This window comes from Asterias rubens, chromosome 5 (assembly GCF_902459465.1).
Source record: "Asterias rubens chromosome 5, eAstRub1.3, whole genome shotgun sequence".
NCBI lineage: Eukaryota > Metazoa > Echinodermata > Asteroidea > Forcipulatida > Asteriidae > Asterias > Asterias rubens.
In genome coordinates, this window is record NC_047066.1 from 444,289 (window position 1) to 461,069 (window position 16,781).

Below are 16,781 nucleotides of genomic sequence, written 5' to 3' on the forward strand. Positions count from 1 at the left end.
ATTGACCAGGGGCATAGAGGTGATTGCCTCCAGTGGGGCACCAAGACATTGACCAGGGGCATAGAGGTGATTGCCTCCAGTGGGGCACCAAGACATTGACCAGGGGCATAGAGGTGATTGCCTCCAGTGGGGCACCAAGACATTGACCAGGGGCATAGAGGTGATTGCCTCCAGTGGGGCACCAAGACATTGACCAGGGGCATAGAGGTGATTGCCTCCAGTGGGGCACCAAGACATTGACCAGGGGCATAGAGGTGGGGCACCCAGACATTGACCAGGGGCATAGAGGTGATTGCCCCCAGTGGGGCACCAAGACATTGACCAGGGGCATAGAGGTGATTGCCTCCAGTGGGGCACCAAGACATTGCCCAGGGGCATAGAGGTGATTGCCTCCAGTACGAGTACCTTAATGACTAGTATCTAGATTGCCATGATGACATATCTAGCCTTAAATGTAATGGACACACTGACCGTTGAACCGGTGAAACTGGTTCCCTGCTGAGCACTTTTCCCTGCTTACCAGCATCATGTAGTTAGACATAAATCTTATAATATCATTATGGAATATCTAATTCATTACATAAAGCAAGATTTCAATGATACAAGAACCTATTCAAATAAAATTGAGGAACTTTTCCTCAAAGTCGAGCACATTGACTGAGAGAGAGAGAGAAATGGAGGGGCTTAACACATATTAGCCTGACTATTACAAACTAGGGAGAAATACTCATAGAAATAGAACACAGAGAATGCTGACCTGTAACTGTTTTGTGTGTGCTGTGCAAGACCTCTATGTCAGCTATGGACAGAGAGTAGCATTAGATGTACCATGTGATATGCCCGTATGGCAAAACTAACCAATTATAGGAAATCTACAGTTTACAATAAATAAACTGGAAGCACACACATGAATGAACTCAAAGCATACACTGACTACACAAAAAAGCATTCTCCAAGTTCTGTTTCTTTTGAAATAACCTGATAGGCGAAGCCATCTAGATTGCCTTCCACTATGGGGGGACTGAATTGAAAAATAGTCTGGTCACGTTGTATGTATGAGTGCTGTTATCATTATAAAACAAAGGGAATCAGACAATATGGCCACTATATAAACCATAGAGGTAGACCTATTTTTACCAGTGCGCATCTAATCTAATAGCTACCTTTTCAATAAATGACTCGTGGCTAGCGAACAGTTTTAAACTCGCGCTGATGTCTGTCCATTGTACTGCTCCAGCGTCGTCACCGGCATGAAGGGCAAACTTACCAACGCTATTCCCTGTACCATCATGGAAGTTCACTGCAATCGTTTCCATCCAACAATTGTCTGTGTTGCGTGGATCATCGACGTAGCCACGGTATACCTACAATCAGAAGGTCACAAGGTTAAATCAGGTCAAATGAGGTCAAAGATGGGTACTTTTATTATTGTCCTATTGACCTTTCGTATGGATGACATCACAGATTGTTGACCATTTTGCTGAAGAATCAGAAACCATTGTCTCTCTTCACTCCAGCAGGGAATGCAGGTCCCAGTTACAGCACTCAATGCAGTAAAACACCAGTGACATCATCATGACATCATCAAGTGTGAAATAGCAAAGTATTATACTACCAGGCATGATATCACTCAAATCCTTGAAAACAAGTAGTAATATTTATTTAGAACAAGGTCTGAATATGGTGTTTAAACAAGTTGTTTTTTATTAAAGGGAAGGTGCACTATTGGTAATTGTCAAAGACCAGTGTTCTCACTTGGTGTATCCCAACATATATGCATAAAATAACAAACCTGTGAACATTTGAGCTCAATTGGTCATCGGAGTTGGGAGAAAATGATGAAAGAAAAAACACCTTGTTGGACGAATTTGTGTGCTTTCAGAGGGAGCCGCTTCTCACAATGTTTTATACTATCAACAGCTCTCCAATGCTTGTTACCTAGTCAGTTTTTAAGTTAATATTTGTTTTGAGTAATTACCAAACATGTACCTTCCCTTTAATCCAAATAAAATAAAATCAAGTCATGCACTATGGTTCATTTTGTTTTACAACTCTCATAATTAAATGGCTTTCATGATGATGCAATCTCTATTTTTAAAACTTTGGCTTTGGTGCCCTACCTACTGGCTTTGGTGCCCTCCAAAGTTTGGCTTGCTCCAAGCCCCAAAATGTGTAATTCCAGGCCTGCGAACGTAACAATCACAACTTGTGGGTACAAACCAAAATGAATAATCAGAACTTAGATAAGTACACAAGATTTGATTGAATACCTCAATTCCATGCTTGAATAAGTCCTTGACAGCTTTCTCTATTTTCTTCTGATCTTTCTTAGGAGCATCCAGCGAATTCATAGCTTCTTCACCAAACTCTCTCCTTAGAGTTACTGAAACTGTCTCTCCTGCATCAACCATTCCCTGAGACATCATTCAAGACAAAGTCAAGACATTGTATATTTGGGGTGAGTAACTCTGCCTACTCTTATATGATGATGAGACCCAATCCTTCCAAGAATACGCCTGAATGTTGTCAGCTAGTAATGGGTTTATTCCATAGCGTTACATATAAGAACTAGAGGGCGCACTGGTGATGCTTCTTACACAAACACGACGGGACCGCAAGGAGACATGTGCGCGCCATTCTGCACGCGCGTTGAAAATGAAACACCTGCTGGAGTTTGCGTTTATTGAACGCTACGCGATGCTGTTTTGTCAACTTACAAAATGGCCGCACGAACACACACTGTGCGATGCCAGTTTTGTCAACTTAGAAAATGGTTGCCTGCGCACATGCCGGGTCGCGTATATAGGCCAGTGCGCCCTCTAGTTCTTATACATAACTCTATGGTTTATTCTCATGTCGTATACTGATAGCCCTCACAAGGAAAGACAAACAAAAGATTTCACCTATTTCAACTTGCCTTTTCTTCAGAAGCATACATTGTGTACATAAACAAATTATGCACAATTTGTTTATGTATGCTTCTGATTGGTTTGACTTGTGCATAATTTGTTTATGGATGCTTCTGATTGGTTTGACTTGTGCATAATTTGTTTATGTATGCTTCTGATTGGTTTGACTTGTGCTACAAATTTGGTAGCAAAAAATTTAGTTTATTAAGAAAAACCACAATCGAGTCAGTTGTTTATAAAATAATTTTAGAAAAAAGTCCATGTTTTGACTGGTTAGTTGTTGGGCACTTTGCATGCAAGTCATGAATAATGCAATTTCAAACGCAACTCGACCCCCGCGAGTGGTCTCCCCTTCCCGTCTCTTTGGATCGCGGCTCTACGAAGCTGTCCAAGCCACGAATGCCTTGACAAAAGGCTAGGTCTCTACAGAACCGCAACCACTCACACTGTAAGATAATTACATGATGTTACAGCACACCTTAGTTTCTAGGAACTTAACTTTTATCTTCAGTAAACAAGAAACACTCACCCCTGGTATAGCCCATTCTCCAGAGTCCTTCCTACAAATTGCTATAAATTGTAAAATCTTCTTCTTAGTTTTAGGATCAATTTGTTCTTGTCCATTATCATCTCGTTTCCATCTATGAAGAAAGTAAGAAAAGTAAACATTTCAAAACAATAATAATAACAACAATAAACAGAGTATATATTGTATAGACAGCTTGCTTTCCAACATCTTGACAAAACTTGACCAGCGCCTTTGAATATTTCTCTTTTTAAAAGTTCGCCTTATAAATGCTGGTTTTTATTATTATTATTATTAGCTTGTGGTGATGTCTGTTTGTTTGTTTGTTTTATTAGATGATCTTTCCTTCAGGGTAACTCAGCAATAGCCCACAAGGGGATACTAACACCAAGCTGGCAACAAGCCAATCTCTCCCATACAAACATTGGTTTAATATTTATAGTTATTCATTGAACAAAACAAGAAATTGTGAATCAGTAACTAGATGACATGACAATACTTATTGTCACAGCAGAAGCGATTTGCTTCTGCTGTGACATAACTGATGGCATCAAGCAAAAAATTGATGTTGGGGTCACTTTAACTGAGAAATCTTGTGAATGTCACGATCGAGATTGCCAACCCCCTGATAATCCACAATCTATCCCTGAAGATGATTCTGTATGATCAAGTGTGACCAGTTGCCTTTTTCAAAATGGCACTGTTCTTTTTAAAGAGAAGTTTCTAGACACTTCTGAAGTAAACTTACCTTGTGACAAGAGGGTCTGCAGCATGATTAGGACCCCACTTCCCAAGCTCTCCTCTACCTGTGATTCCTGTCCTACCACAAGGATTCCTGAAATGTACAAGTTATGGATACTGAACTTCCTCACCATTAACCAAGTACTGTACACTCAAAGCCACACAGCATTGATCACAGTGATTCATTGATCTTGATTTTGCAAAAGTGCCATATCTCGCACAAAATGCTTCATGCAAAATGTCATAAATGTATCTCGAAGTATACTGGTTTTGTGTGTACATCCAGACTATTTTAAGCGAGTTGTGACAATTAAAAATTTGGAGGTAACCAAGTTTTTGCACTGACACAACGAGTTATGAAATATCTTCTGAATAAGCAAGTTTGGAGGTGGTGTAAGAATAAGAGATTTGAATTTCTATAACTAAGGAATCAATCAAGTTAAAAATAACAAACAGCAAAACCATTTTCACTATAAGGAAATGGACAGTCTACCCTGACTAAGCCTTGCTGTAATGTGCAGAGCTCTGTATCAATGACTCTCATCAATAACCTCTGGGAGGGATGTACTGAAAAACAATGCTCATTGGCTCCTAAGGGTGATTACTTTGCATGCTCATACGCGATAAAACGAACCATGTTTCTACATGGTCATCCTTAACTGCAAACAGTTAGACATCACAAGATCAAAGAAGAATGAGAGGTGACCAGTTGCTCTTTAACTTCATGCACCCGCCTGCTCAAGTATGGTAATTACCATTCTTGAGCAGGCGTGTAGAGTATGACCCAATTAAAGTGTCCTACATGTAGATTCTAGCACATTTTAACAAACCAATTCGGATTCCAGGAGTTATGAGCAAGCAAGGCAATATTATTTCATACTTTCACACCATTACATTTATGGAAGTGGTTGTACAGATTCATTGTGACTCACCTTGGCACGCCGTTTGGTGTATCATAATCAGGTTTCATGTGACTCCGTCTATTGATCTTTCCATCAACACGGTTGAATTTCATCTTCACTGCTTTGGGCCCTCTGAAGAAAATAAGAACAAAATTACAGTCTTAGTGATCACCTTTTAAATCAAATCCATCTAAACTCAATGATATACAACATCTACATTTAAAACAGACACATAAATGTAATTGCAGGTATGATTTGATATAGAAAGGCTTGCGGTAACACTATGTAATGACTATCTCTAATGAGTTGGGGTGGTTCTGAAAAGAACCGTTGGTTTCAACTCGACGTTTACATGTAGATCAGTATGCTCTGATCGTCTTCTGGAGAAAGCTGGACTCTGATGCTGCATGCTGCTTAAGTACTGTGGAGGCGGATTGGCTGGAGGATGCACGAAGGCAGAGGTATGATTTGGTCCTTTAAAAAAAGTAGGGATGTTTATCATTTACAAAGCCTGACCTACACAATGTACGTGTACACACGGGAAATCAGTAGGAAGAATATTATTAAAATATATTTAAAATAGGAAACTGTCGAAACACATTAACAATGAACATGATTGAAAAACAAATTTGAAATTATCTTGAGTGGCAATTTTTTGAAACTCTATTCTTTTACAAAACCTCTGGTATCTTGGACCATTTGGTACTTTTGCCTAATGTATATTGTCTTTGTTTTATTGTGGCTAAATTAACAATATTAACAACAACATTTAAGGCTAATGTTATATTAGGGCTAGGTTGAACCAGTCTATTCTCCTTCAATGACTCTCTTGTTTCTTCCTCCTCCATTAACACACTTTAAAAGAAACTCTCTTTGCAAACGATTTTCACCCAGTGTTTACTGTTTCAGTTTGCTACTACAGTTAAAAAACAACAAGGAAAGGATTTTAGCTGATCAGCTTTACTGAAGCTTGACCTGTAAACACCCTTTGAGCATTAACAGGAAACCTACTGAATACAACCCTTTCCTGCTAACACTGTAACAGGATGTATACTGTACAAGCTGACAACTACATGAAGAACGTTCCCATCCCTGCTGAGAACCGCCACTTCCATACTCGGACCCAAAACATTCACAAATTGTCTCTAACTATTGACAGCAGGCCTGGAATGACACGCAGGTAACGGAGGCAATCACGAATGCCAGGGCCTCTGTTGCCCCTGGTCCTGGTACCCGTCAAAAGTTCCACATAATTGACTTTAACATTTTCCAATGGAAGTGCCATTTTCAAAATGAAAATGGCCTTGACCTTTCAACATGTTTAAAAATGAACCTCAGATATCATCAATTTTATATCTTGTCCTGTCAAGGTCTTTGTTATGTGTTGACTGCATACCTGCATACAGTGTAGTTCATTTGACTTATTGCTGCCCCTGACCAAGCCCTATATAGGACTCTTCCTCTGTACACAGATACAGAGTCCTAACTATTAAGGCCCGTTTCTGGGGCGGGAAAATTTCAAAGCTTCATAACTCAAATCTTACCTGCAACAAGCCACTAACTTCAACAGATTCACATTCTATGGCCGCATACGTTTTTCTGCGGTGGGTTTTTGTCGTCATATATTCTTCACAAATCCGTCATTTTCGTGAAATAATGCAGCTCCCAACGTTAAAAAATTCCCGTTTTGATCGTTTTCTCACAGTGTTGTCTGTTGTCGTGCGTACGTGTATACATTAGCGTTCAAGACGCATAAATTCTTGGTCACCATTATATTGACTGCACAGCGTTAACACGCAAACGCAACGCAACGCAAGATTTGCGCGTCGTGCGTCTTGCGTACACACGGCCGACTGTGAGAGTAGGAAAAAAAAATTAAATTTCTTAACGTTGGGAGCTGCATTATTTCATGAAAATGACGGATTTGTGAAGAGTATATGAGGATCAAAACCCACCGCAGAAAAATACATACTGCCATGGAGTGTGAATCTGTTGAAATTAGTGGCTTGTTGCAGGTAAGATTTGAGTTATGAAGCTGTGAAAATTTGTCGCCCCAGAAATGTACCCTGATGTCCAGGACATCACTGTAGTACAATACGAAAGTGTAAGGACGCCAGAGCTACCCCTGACCCACATCTGACCCACATCATCTCTCACCTTGGTGCCCTTGTACCCAAGTAAGAACGTGTGTGGTAGGTGCGGAGCAGTGGCTGTGAGGGGAGGCCGGTGCACAGCTAACCAAGCCCTTGGGGCCTCCCTGACCTGAGTGCACCCAGTCGTGACCGGAATGGTCGGGCTAGATGTACAGGCCCGGTGGGGCAAAATTCTTAACCTCATGCCGACCGGAAATGTGGCCATGAGGGTCTGAAAAGCTGTCATGAAATCGTCTCGAGATACTGACTCGTTATCCCGGAGACGCCTGACCCTGTGGGAGCCAAGCAAACAAAATTGTCAGAGCTTGACGGGAAATGTCAAGCGTGACGTCTTTTTAATTTTTTTTTATTGAATTTTATTTATTTATAATTATTTCACCTGGGCCCGAACAACGGGTAAACCCGAAGACGAGGGCGGGCCCAGTGAGCGGGGTTTGCCGGGGGACTCCCAGCTACCCTGCTCCATGTAAACAATCCTTCAACCCATTACAATGCAAGCGCCCCACAGCCCATGGCGTGGGCGGGTGTTAATCGGGTAAGGCGGCCCTGCAAAAGCACGTCAACGACCATCGTGGGGGAACCCACGTGGTCAACGAGGGCCGGGTGGAGAGGGGGATGCCCTCCGGCTGCAGCAACCCTCCGGCTGTAGCAACCCCGAGGCCGGGTCGAGAGAGGGCACGGTGCGCTCCGGATTGGAGCCACCCCTAGCCCTACTTCTTCTAGTTACCGCCCCAGCACCAGCTTTCTTTGTCTTGCTTGGGCGTTTAACCTTCGATTGGGTAGACCATGGAGGAATAATTAGGAATTAATCTTTCTCCATGGGTAGACCCACGCACACTGCTGACCAGAGAAGTGGAACGGAAGTCTCCCCTCCTTGGGAGGTCGGCCAGCCGGCGCAGCCGACTGAGGCTACGGGGGCTGGTTGAATGGCTTGCCTTTCTGGGAGCCAGACATAGACGCGTCAGATCGCTTGACGGTGAATGTCGGGCGTGACGGTCTTTCTTGGTATTCTGTCTCTTGTGCAAATGAGTCGAATTTGAGGCCGGGTCGAATTTGAGGCCCTCTCGGAGGAAATCTTGGCGACCGGGACGCCCGAGTAACGAGTAAAACCCGAAGACTAGGGCGGGCCCTGTGAGCGGGGTGTGCCAGGGGACTCCCAGCTACCCGACTCCACGTCACCAATCCTTCTACCCATCACAAGCGCACCACCGCCTATGGCGTGGGCGGGTGTCGATCGGATAGGGTGGCCTCGCAAAGGCCCATCAACGACCGTGGTGGGGGAACCCACGTGGTCGGCGAGGTCGTGTGGAGGGGGGAATCCCTTTCCGGCTGCAGTGACCCCGAGGCTCGAGAGAGGGCGCGGTGCGCTCCGGTGCCCTACCTCTCTTGGTCGCCACCCCGGCACTAGTTTTCTTGGACTTGCCGGGGCGCTTGACCTTAGATTGGGTGGACCCACGTACGCTGATCGAAGAGGGGGAGCGGGAAGGCTCCCTCCTTGGTCAGTGGGTCCCCCAGCCGACGCAGCCGACTGAGGCTGCGGGGGCCGGTTGAAGGGCGAGCCCAGCAATGGAGTGTCACCGGCGCAGCCCTCCGAGGGCTCCGCCTGTCTCGGGGGAATGGACGTACCCCCAGTTCCAACAGTCGGAGCCCTCCCCAATTTCCATTGAACTACTCATTTATAACGATCTTTATCTAAAACACTTCAACTAAACAACAACTTTACTATCTTCAATCTCAGTCTTTATTTCAAATCTCAGCAATAAAGGTAAGGTGTTTTTATTTCATTTTCAAAACGGTAAACTGTTGGACACAGAATTATTTACGTCTTCACCCAAATGTGGCTAAGAGAAAAGAGGACGACTTCGTGGCAAGCATGTCATGGGGCATTGTGGGTAGGACGGTGTAAAGTCTTAGCAGTATTGCCTGGCGGCATAGGGAATATGCAAATTAGTAATTCGACTCTACCGGTAAGTAGAGTGAAGTAGACTAATAATAATGCTAATAATGATGTCAATGCACCGAGAGACAGAACGTTTTAAGAAGCTGCTTTGAAATGATGAAACTGTTTCCCTGTTAGCAGTTTCAAACACTCTAAAAGACATACCAATTTGCCTACAATATTGAGCATAAATGAGTAATACAGAGCAAATATGTAAGTTATACTTAGAATAAAGATTACCAAGTAGCACTAAGTGAAAACGAGGTACATACCTGATCTCTGGATCTGCCCAAACTGGTCCAGCAAGAACTTTAGGATTAGTGTATTCAACTGGAACATACTCATGCCAACTCATTGACCATGGCACTTTACCATCAGGTACTGGGAAACGTTTAACATCAGAGTTTGGGTACGTTTCCCAACGTGCTTTAACATGGAGTGGAAGGCGCGAGGCTGTAGTGGTCAATGCCATCTTGGAACTCTCAGTTAGAAACTGGCCAGAGAAGATCAGGCCAGCAAGAAATCTGTAGATGGACACAGAAGTCAAAATAACAAAGAGGTCAAAATAACAAAGAAGTCAAACTAACACAGACTTTCAAAACTCCATATTGCAAGGTTTACGAGAATGTTCAAATGACCAAATAATAATAACAATAGAATAAAAGTGGCTTCTTAAAAAGTGGCACTTCAACATAAAGCCAACTCAACTAAAGGAAAAAAATAAAAAATAGTAACACTTGGTGGGTACACATCAGAAGTACAGATCAAACTCTTGATTAGCGAGGGACATAACTACACACATTTACAGACATCTCAATGACAATAACATCAATTAATATTTGAAGTGATAGTTCATGATCATCTTGGCATTGCCCAAGGTTATAAAGCTACAGCACAGAGCTCAACCACATGCTGTGTCCTGCTTCAGTGGAAATAGACACACCCATTGATACAATGACACACATGACAAAATGATATCAATTAATGACAAAGTCTACAAGAAGCTGCCACACTTCTTAAAGATGACACTTGGTTTGACAGCTCTTGAAACTCTGGAAACTTTTAGTATCCCTCCACCACTTTTTCACTCGTTTTTACAAAAAGAAATATTTCATTTAGGTAAATTAGATGAATGAAAAAGTGGTGCAGAGATGCTGAAACTTTTTCCCAACTCTATCCCCAACTCGGTAGGGAAAGAAGATATTTAAGTCAACAAAAAATCATGCAAAATTTTTTTTTTTTAAGCCTGGTCGAAAAATTGCTCGTACATGCAGGTGTCTAATATTGCATTGGCAAAGAAAAAAAAGAAAACATCCGACATCATGACGGTAGAAATGGTGCGGTTCAATTCTGATAACAACCTCAGTCAGCAACAATCATTTTAATTATTAAAGGAAAGAGGACATTTTGAATAATTTTTTTCAAATTCATAAAGACTGAGTGTGTAACACATACAACTTTTGCGTAGCAGAAACTGGGTACCCACTCTCAGCTCCTCAGTCAGACATATTCAATTCAACAATTCAATCAAAGTTCAAGCTTAAGTTAAACACCAACTCACGTCTGCAGTCTGTATTTCATTTGTGGCAAATACACCGTACGTAATTGTTTCAAGTGGGATGACTGGCATATGATCCCATATAAATGCCTTTTTTGCTTTGCTAAGCAATATTTTCTGTTTAAAGCCATTGGGCACTTTCGGTAAACAGTATTGCCAAGGCCCACACTTCGTGTATCACAACTTCTATATAAAATAGCAAACCTGTGAACATTAAGGCTCAATCGGTCATCGGAGACGGAAGAAAATAACAGGAAAACCCAGCCTTGTTTCCGCACATTTTGCCGTAATTCTCACTATCGAGAATTGATTGTTTTAATGTTTTCTCAAAAAGTAAAGCATTTCATGGAATAATATTTCATGAGAAGTCTTTCACCACTACCTTCTGTAAACCCTGTAACTGTAAGTCACTTAATACGTATTATCGTAGTATCATACGTTATCGACCTTCATGTTTTCGAACCCCAACTTTGATTCCCGTTTACCGCGAGATTGTGCATGCTGCACCAGTGACAGAAGCTATTCAGTTTACTCAAGGTCTGTATTTTCATCAGGCTTAATCATGCTGAGAATAAAGTTTCCTGTCGTTGGTTATGCTCAAACATTTATAAAATGATTGATTTTTAGTACAAAAAACTAATGCATTATTATGCCAACATTCAAATGAGTCAAAGAAACATCATCCAACCTCGAAAGTTCAAAACAAAATTATTATCTGCTAGATTGAGTATTACTATCTTCTAAATATTCAATAAAATACCAACCAATGAAACGTGTGAAAACATATGATGTTGCTCCAATGTCGTGCATGCATTAAGCACTGTTAATGGTGGACTGTCTCTCGCAACGTAAAAACCAAACTTTAACAATTTCAACACACGATGAAGTGTACATGTAAATGTTATTGTTAAAAAATTGGATAGATGATTTAAAAAAAAAACATTTAGTTTTTGATTGTGAACAAGTTTCCTGTTATCCTACTGAAAGTAGGGAGTCCGGCAAAATTTGCCTTTTTTCACAAAACCTCAACCAGTTTTATACCATTGGAAAGAGGATGGCAAGAGCAAACCAATGGTGTTTATTTTATTTCAATAGCTTGTATAATGGAGAAGCTATGCTCATTTAAACATGGCAGATGGCGATTTTGAGTCTGTCAATTTCTTACTGATTAAAAGAGTATGGAAACTGCTCCTGATTTATTCATTAGAGCATATCACACATAATAAATTTGACAACATTGATCTCGGTATTCACATCGATGGGAAAATAGGTGATAATTGTGTCTTGTTTACATATTTTAAAGCCTAGTTATACATTTATATATTTAAAAAAGGTAAACAAACTAAAATACATGAAGCGTGAATATATCTCTTTTGTTCCATTTCAGGTACCTCAAGTCTTGAAGATTCAAGCAAGTCAGTTTCTAAGACATAAGCTGCACAATTAACCGCTACCTTGGCCTTTGAAAACTGCACTTTATGCCAATAAACAATAATAAAGAAATATGGGAATTTGTGTGGTAACATTTTTTGTAAACATAGTTACCAAGTATTTTATTAAAGAGTAATTTTGTTTACTTCTCTGTTCATTATGACTCAAATTTTAAGCTCTTTTTTCATTTTGGAAAGTTAAAATAAACATTGCCAAATAATATGTCTTCAAATTCCGCACAAAACTTATTATTATTTTATTTTTTTCTCTTTTTTTTCTTTCTATCTCATTAAACAAATAGTAATAAAAGTCAAGTTTAAAACATGTATGTAGGCCCTATACCTCGAACAATGGAATGAAGATAAAAAAGGCCATCAGAACGTAATTTATTTTAACCCTCTCCTATTCTGAATTATTAAAACCAATAAATCTCGGGGCGGACGTCACTGCCCGTTGTTTCTTATTCGGTCTGGTTTTTGTGTATCAGCGAATTGCGCAATCTTTCAAAGACTCAAGACTGGTGTCCACACTCACGCGGCAACGCTTGCTGATAAGCCATTTTTAAGTCAGGGGACACGACCATTGAAATGGCAATTTGCACAGACACGGTGTGTCGGATAGTCTTGGTGGGATCCAGAAATCAGAGAAACAGTGCGCCCGCTACGTTCATTCATCACAAGCGTGTACAGTTTTTGCCGTGCCTGCATAGATCGAATGCTGGCTGTGTGTGACAGCGCAACACCAATGGTCTTGGAACCAAGACTATGTGTCTGAGTGCGCAGACTGCCGCGCTGTGTTCAACCATCGACCCGATTTGGATGTTTTTTTTTTAAAGAACCTTCTCTATAAATTTGCTTTGCGCTTGTTTGCGACAGTTAATAAAACAAAAAAAAGTGCATAGACACCCAGTTCAGAGTATAATCTTTCAAATAGATTTCTGTCAAAGAACTGTAATGACCTATAAATATGTCATTTTGAAGCATTTTCAGGAGAAAAATCAACATAATATGTCCGTATTTCATGTGATCGAAAAACTGGGCAAAAATTCCATTTTTATTTATGTGAATTATTTCAAAATAGTACCGTTGGAAAGCTGACAAAATTCTACATCATGTACTTTGGTTTCTCACATTATCTCGAAAGAAAGAGCACCCTCCAGTATTCTTGAAAATATACTTCTTGTGGCAGTCGACAAAATGGCATTCAGAAATTTATTTATTTTTGGGGTTGAACAAAGAATTGACTAGAGTGGGATTCGAACCAACGACCTCCGGATTAACGTGCCGGCGCTCTACCAACTGAGCTATCTAGCCCTATATTGGCGGTGTCCCTGTTTTGTCAATATCTTTGTTCGGGGATGCCAGTCAGAAGCCATACAACCGTTAACTGCCGTGTAGCCAGGAATCACACCCAAATTACGATACAACCTGGGATGCGGCAGCCAGGGGATCACCTTAAGGGGATGTGACTTTTTTTGTTTCAGATATCAATATAAACCACAAGGGAAACTGACTGGGTAGATTTCAGAAATTTAGAAGCGCCAATATCTGGTCCCAAAAACGCAAAAGTAAACTTAATTTTTCACAATTTTACTGCAGCTTTTTCCAAGATATTTTTTTTTCTATGGATTTATTTATCATTAATCTTCTGGAGAACTGAATCCTTGTTTGATTTGGACAAGGTTAATGTTATCAATTGGCGAGTTATTCACACAGCTACTTTTCACACACAAACAGATACGTTTTACAAAACTGCCATTTTGACAGACTCGCTACTGAAAGTGAAAACACATGACACCAGCCTCCAGGATAAGTAAGTCACTAAGTGTAAGTTAATAATATTTGTAAATCTGTGAACTTCCCTGTACCGAAAGGGTCCAATGGCTTTAACAGCTTTATGAAATTGGGCCATGATGAGAAAGTGTCCGAAAACTGGACCAATCTCAACTGCAAAGAATTGAAAGGCAAATGGAAATCCCAAATGGCATGCAACACGAATGTTGACACGGCGCAGGGTACGGCTTTTTATGGTAGTTGTAAATTCGACGTAGCCTAGAAACCAGAATGAAAACGGTACAAACAAACAGCTCACATTACCTCCTTAATATCGTGGTTTTCTCTGTTCTTGATGCAGATGAATTCAGTTACACGTCAACCAAGTCCTTCGATAGAAAAACAGTCGATACATCCCGCCCAACACACACCACCTCTCGCATTCGTCTTCCTTGCCCACACACCAAACAGTAGTATAATAAGAATGGCTCCTGTACGTCAATACCGCCTATATAGGGAATTATGTACACTATTTACAACCCATAAACGCAAACAACAGCACCATACCAAATACAAGCGTCAATAGTCGATAAATACTAGAGTCGCATTCCAGTTTACGAGTCGGACTCACGATTCGATTCTAGTACCGCGAAATTGAAGTTGGGAATGAGCAATTAAGTTATGTTGGAAAATTTTCGTGATACAGAAGTTTAAATAAAATATAAGTATTCGCGTGGTAATGTTTTTGTCTAATGTGGGAAAATACAACAAACACTTACAGTGAGACAGAATACCTTTTTTCCCCGGGTAATTTATTTTTTAGCAATCTAAGAATCGATAAAACCTAGTATCGGAGTCACTTGACAATCTTCTGAATATGTTTGTCCAAAACAATGTGGACCTTGTCATAAGTTGACCCTGAACTTTCGACCAATGACGTAGTCACCACGCGTATAGTCGCCTTAGATACAACACGTGATTTCGAGTGACTATACTGCTTCACAGTTAGTGATGCAAGTTTTTCTATAAGAACCGAACTGACAGCAAACAAACACATCCAATGGGACTGCCCAGTTGCTGCCCCCAATAAAAGATTATGTCATAAGAAAATAAAGCAAGAGATGTGACGTCGACTTCTACGTATTAAAAGCAGGATAGCACAAACATCCCCCAAGGCCAAACCTATATATTATTTCCTGCATAAACTTCCATTAGCTCGTCCTCCATGTAGTCCCAATTATAACATCCGCGGTGGGAAGATTGGAGTTCTGGGCCCAATATTTAATAAAGCTGCTACGCAGATAGACCCAGTACTGGGGCGCTGTACGATTTTTTTCGAAATTTTGTCTTTATCGGTCATTATACTAGCTAGATAGGGCCTACTGACCGATAAGGACAGCATTTCGAATAAAAGGAGTAGGCCTTCAGCGTCCAAGTTACTGGGTCTCAGCAGAAAATACGGCTTAACAAATTTATTCTAAGCCAGACAATAATATTAGGGGGCACCAGTCACAACAATATAAACTTAATGGAACGTTGGCTGGTAAACTGTTTTTGCTAAGCATTTTCCTGTGCTTATAGTAAGTTTGTTGTGCTAAACAGGCTTTATTAAATTGGTTTGGCCACCTAAAATGGTCATGGTCGGCTTCAAAATTATATATTTTGTGTATGTTTTGTATTTGTATGCACCTGTCTGTATGGTGTTAATTCCATTTCATGGCGACCATGTTACTAATATCTTGGATATTCTTTGATCTATTTAGGCAGCTTTTCTACCTTTTTGGAGGATTTTGAGATATATATATTTTTTGTTAATCTCTGGTTCTAGTTGAGGGTGTGTTTGTCATCAAAAGCCTTTCTTCAGAAAATTCTTGGGATTAAGCAGATTTTGAGCTTGTATGCACTGCTAAGCAGTTTTTCTTACAGCGTTTTCTTTTATGAATGTCCCGCGGCCGATTGAGCGACTGGATTGTGGACAGACACAAATTCTGCTGGTGCGTTGACGTTTTCTGAGGTAGGCCTATTGATCCATAGATCCAAGATCGAGCTCATTATTTAAATTTTCAAGATGCTGTTATTTTTAAAGTTTATAATTATTTGTTTGACTCTTCGGCGATTTATTTCTCAAATAAGGCCGTGTCCGAAACGACGACTTCGGCTAGCTACAGCTACGTCTAGATCAGCGCGTCTACCAGTGTTGAAGAATAGGCAGACGCGCGCGATCTAGCCGTAGCTGTAGCCGAAGTCACCGTTTCGGACACGGCCTAAATTAGAGTTTTTGTTTTCGTTCATCTCAATGATCTATACCGATTTTTATATTGAATTCTCCATCTTGCATTGGTTTTTAATTCAGAATGTATTATATGATGAAGAAACACAACTATTTATAAAAACCCAAATATTTTGCACCATGCGCCCGGGCCTTTGAGTTTTCATTCAATTTAAGCACCTCTTTTGTCACCCAGTCTTGATTCCATTCCAATTAAGGAATATTCTTCCGGTGCGAACGTTATATACCGCTCCAGATTTTCAGCGATATCTCATAAACTCTCGGCACCACTCCCTTTTAAAATGAAATGTTCTAAGGATGGTTTCATTGCCAATGATTAAAACAATAGACCGGTCCATATTATGAGCAACCTTGCTCTAATGGTCCAACAACCAAAGGGATGTTTTGCGTTGGAAGCTGCATCCCCCGGCACGACATTATTACAGCTTTATAACTCAACTAATGGAGACTCCATTAAGTGAAACTACAGTTCTGCTCTAATGGGAGGCCTAATAGATGTTTACATATAAAGAAATGAATCCAACTGTCTAAGTGATAAAACATGGCAGTGATTGCGATAG

The 16,781-nt window shown here is 40.7% G+C and overlaps 1 protein-coding gene across 1 annotated transcript; it reads right to left on the reverse strand.

The window, feature by feature from the left end:
* Window positions 1-318: 318 nt before the first annotated feature.
* LOC117290933 (ADP-ribose pyrophosphatase, mitochondrial-like) lies at window positions 319-14,381 on the reverse strand. The gene is made up of 7 exons (XM_033772507.1): window positions 14,256-14,381; window positions 9,443-9,694; window positions 5,109-5,210; window positions 4,184-4,270; window positions 3,439-3,550; window positions 2,271-2,414; window positions 319-1,364 (listed from the first exon to the last, which is right to left on the reverse strand). Exons 2-7 carry the CDS (start codon window positions 9,640-9,642, stop codon window positions 1,134-1,136), a joined length of 876 nt encoding a protein of 291 aa, XP_033628398.1. The 5' UTR covers window positions 9,643-9,694; window positions 14,256-14,381; the 3' UTR covers window positions 319-1,133.
* Between the last annotated feature and the right edge of the window lie 2,400 nt (window positions 14,382-16,781).

What these genes read in the sequence shown, in the direction of transcription:
- LOC117290933 (XM_033772507.1), bottom strand. Translation starts at nt 9,642, where the DNA reads ATGGCATTGACCACTACAGCCTCGCGCCTTCCACTCCATGTTAAAGCA. An exon ending in ACACCAAACGGCGTGCCAAG is followed by an intron (nt 4,271 to 5,108) that starts GTGAGTCACAAT and finishes TGTACATTTCAG; the next exon opens with GAATCCTTGTGGTAGGACAG. An exon ending in GAGAATGGGCTATACCAGGG is followed by an intron (nt 2,415 to 3,438) that starts GTGAGTGTTTCT and finishes ATGATGTCTCAG; the next exon opens with GGAATGGTTGATGCAGGAGA.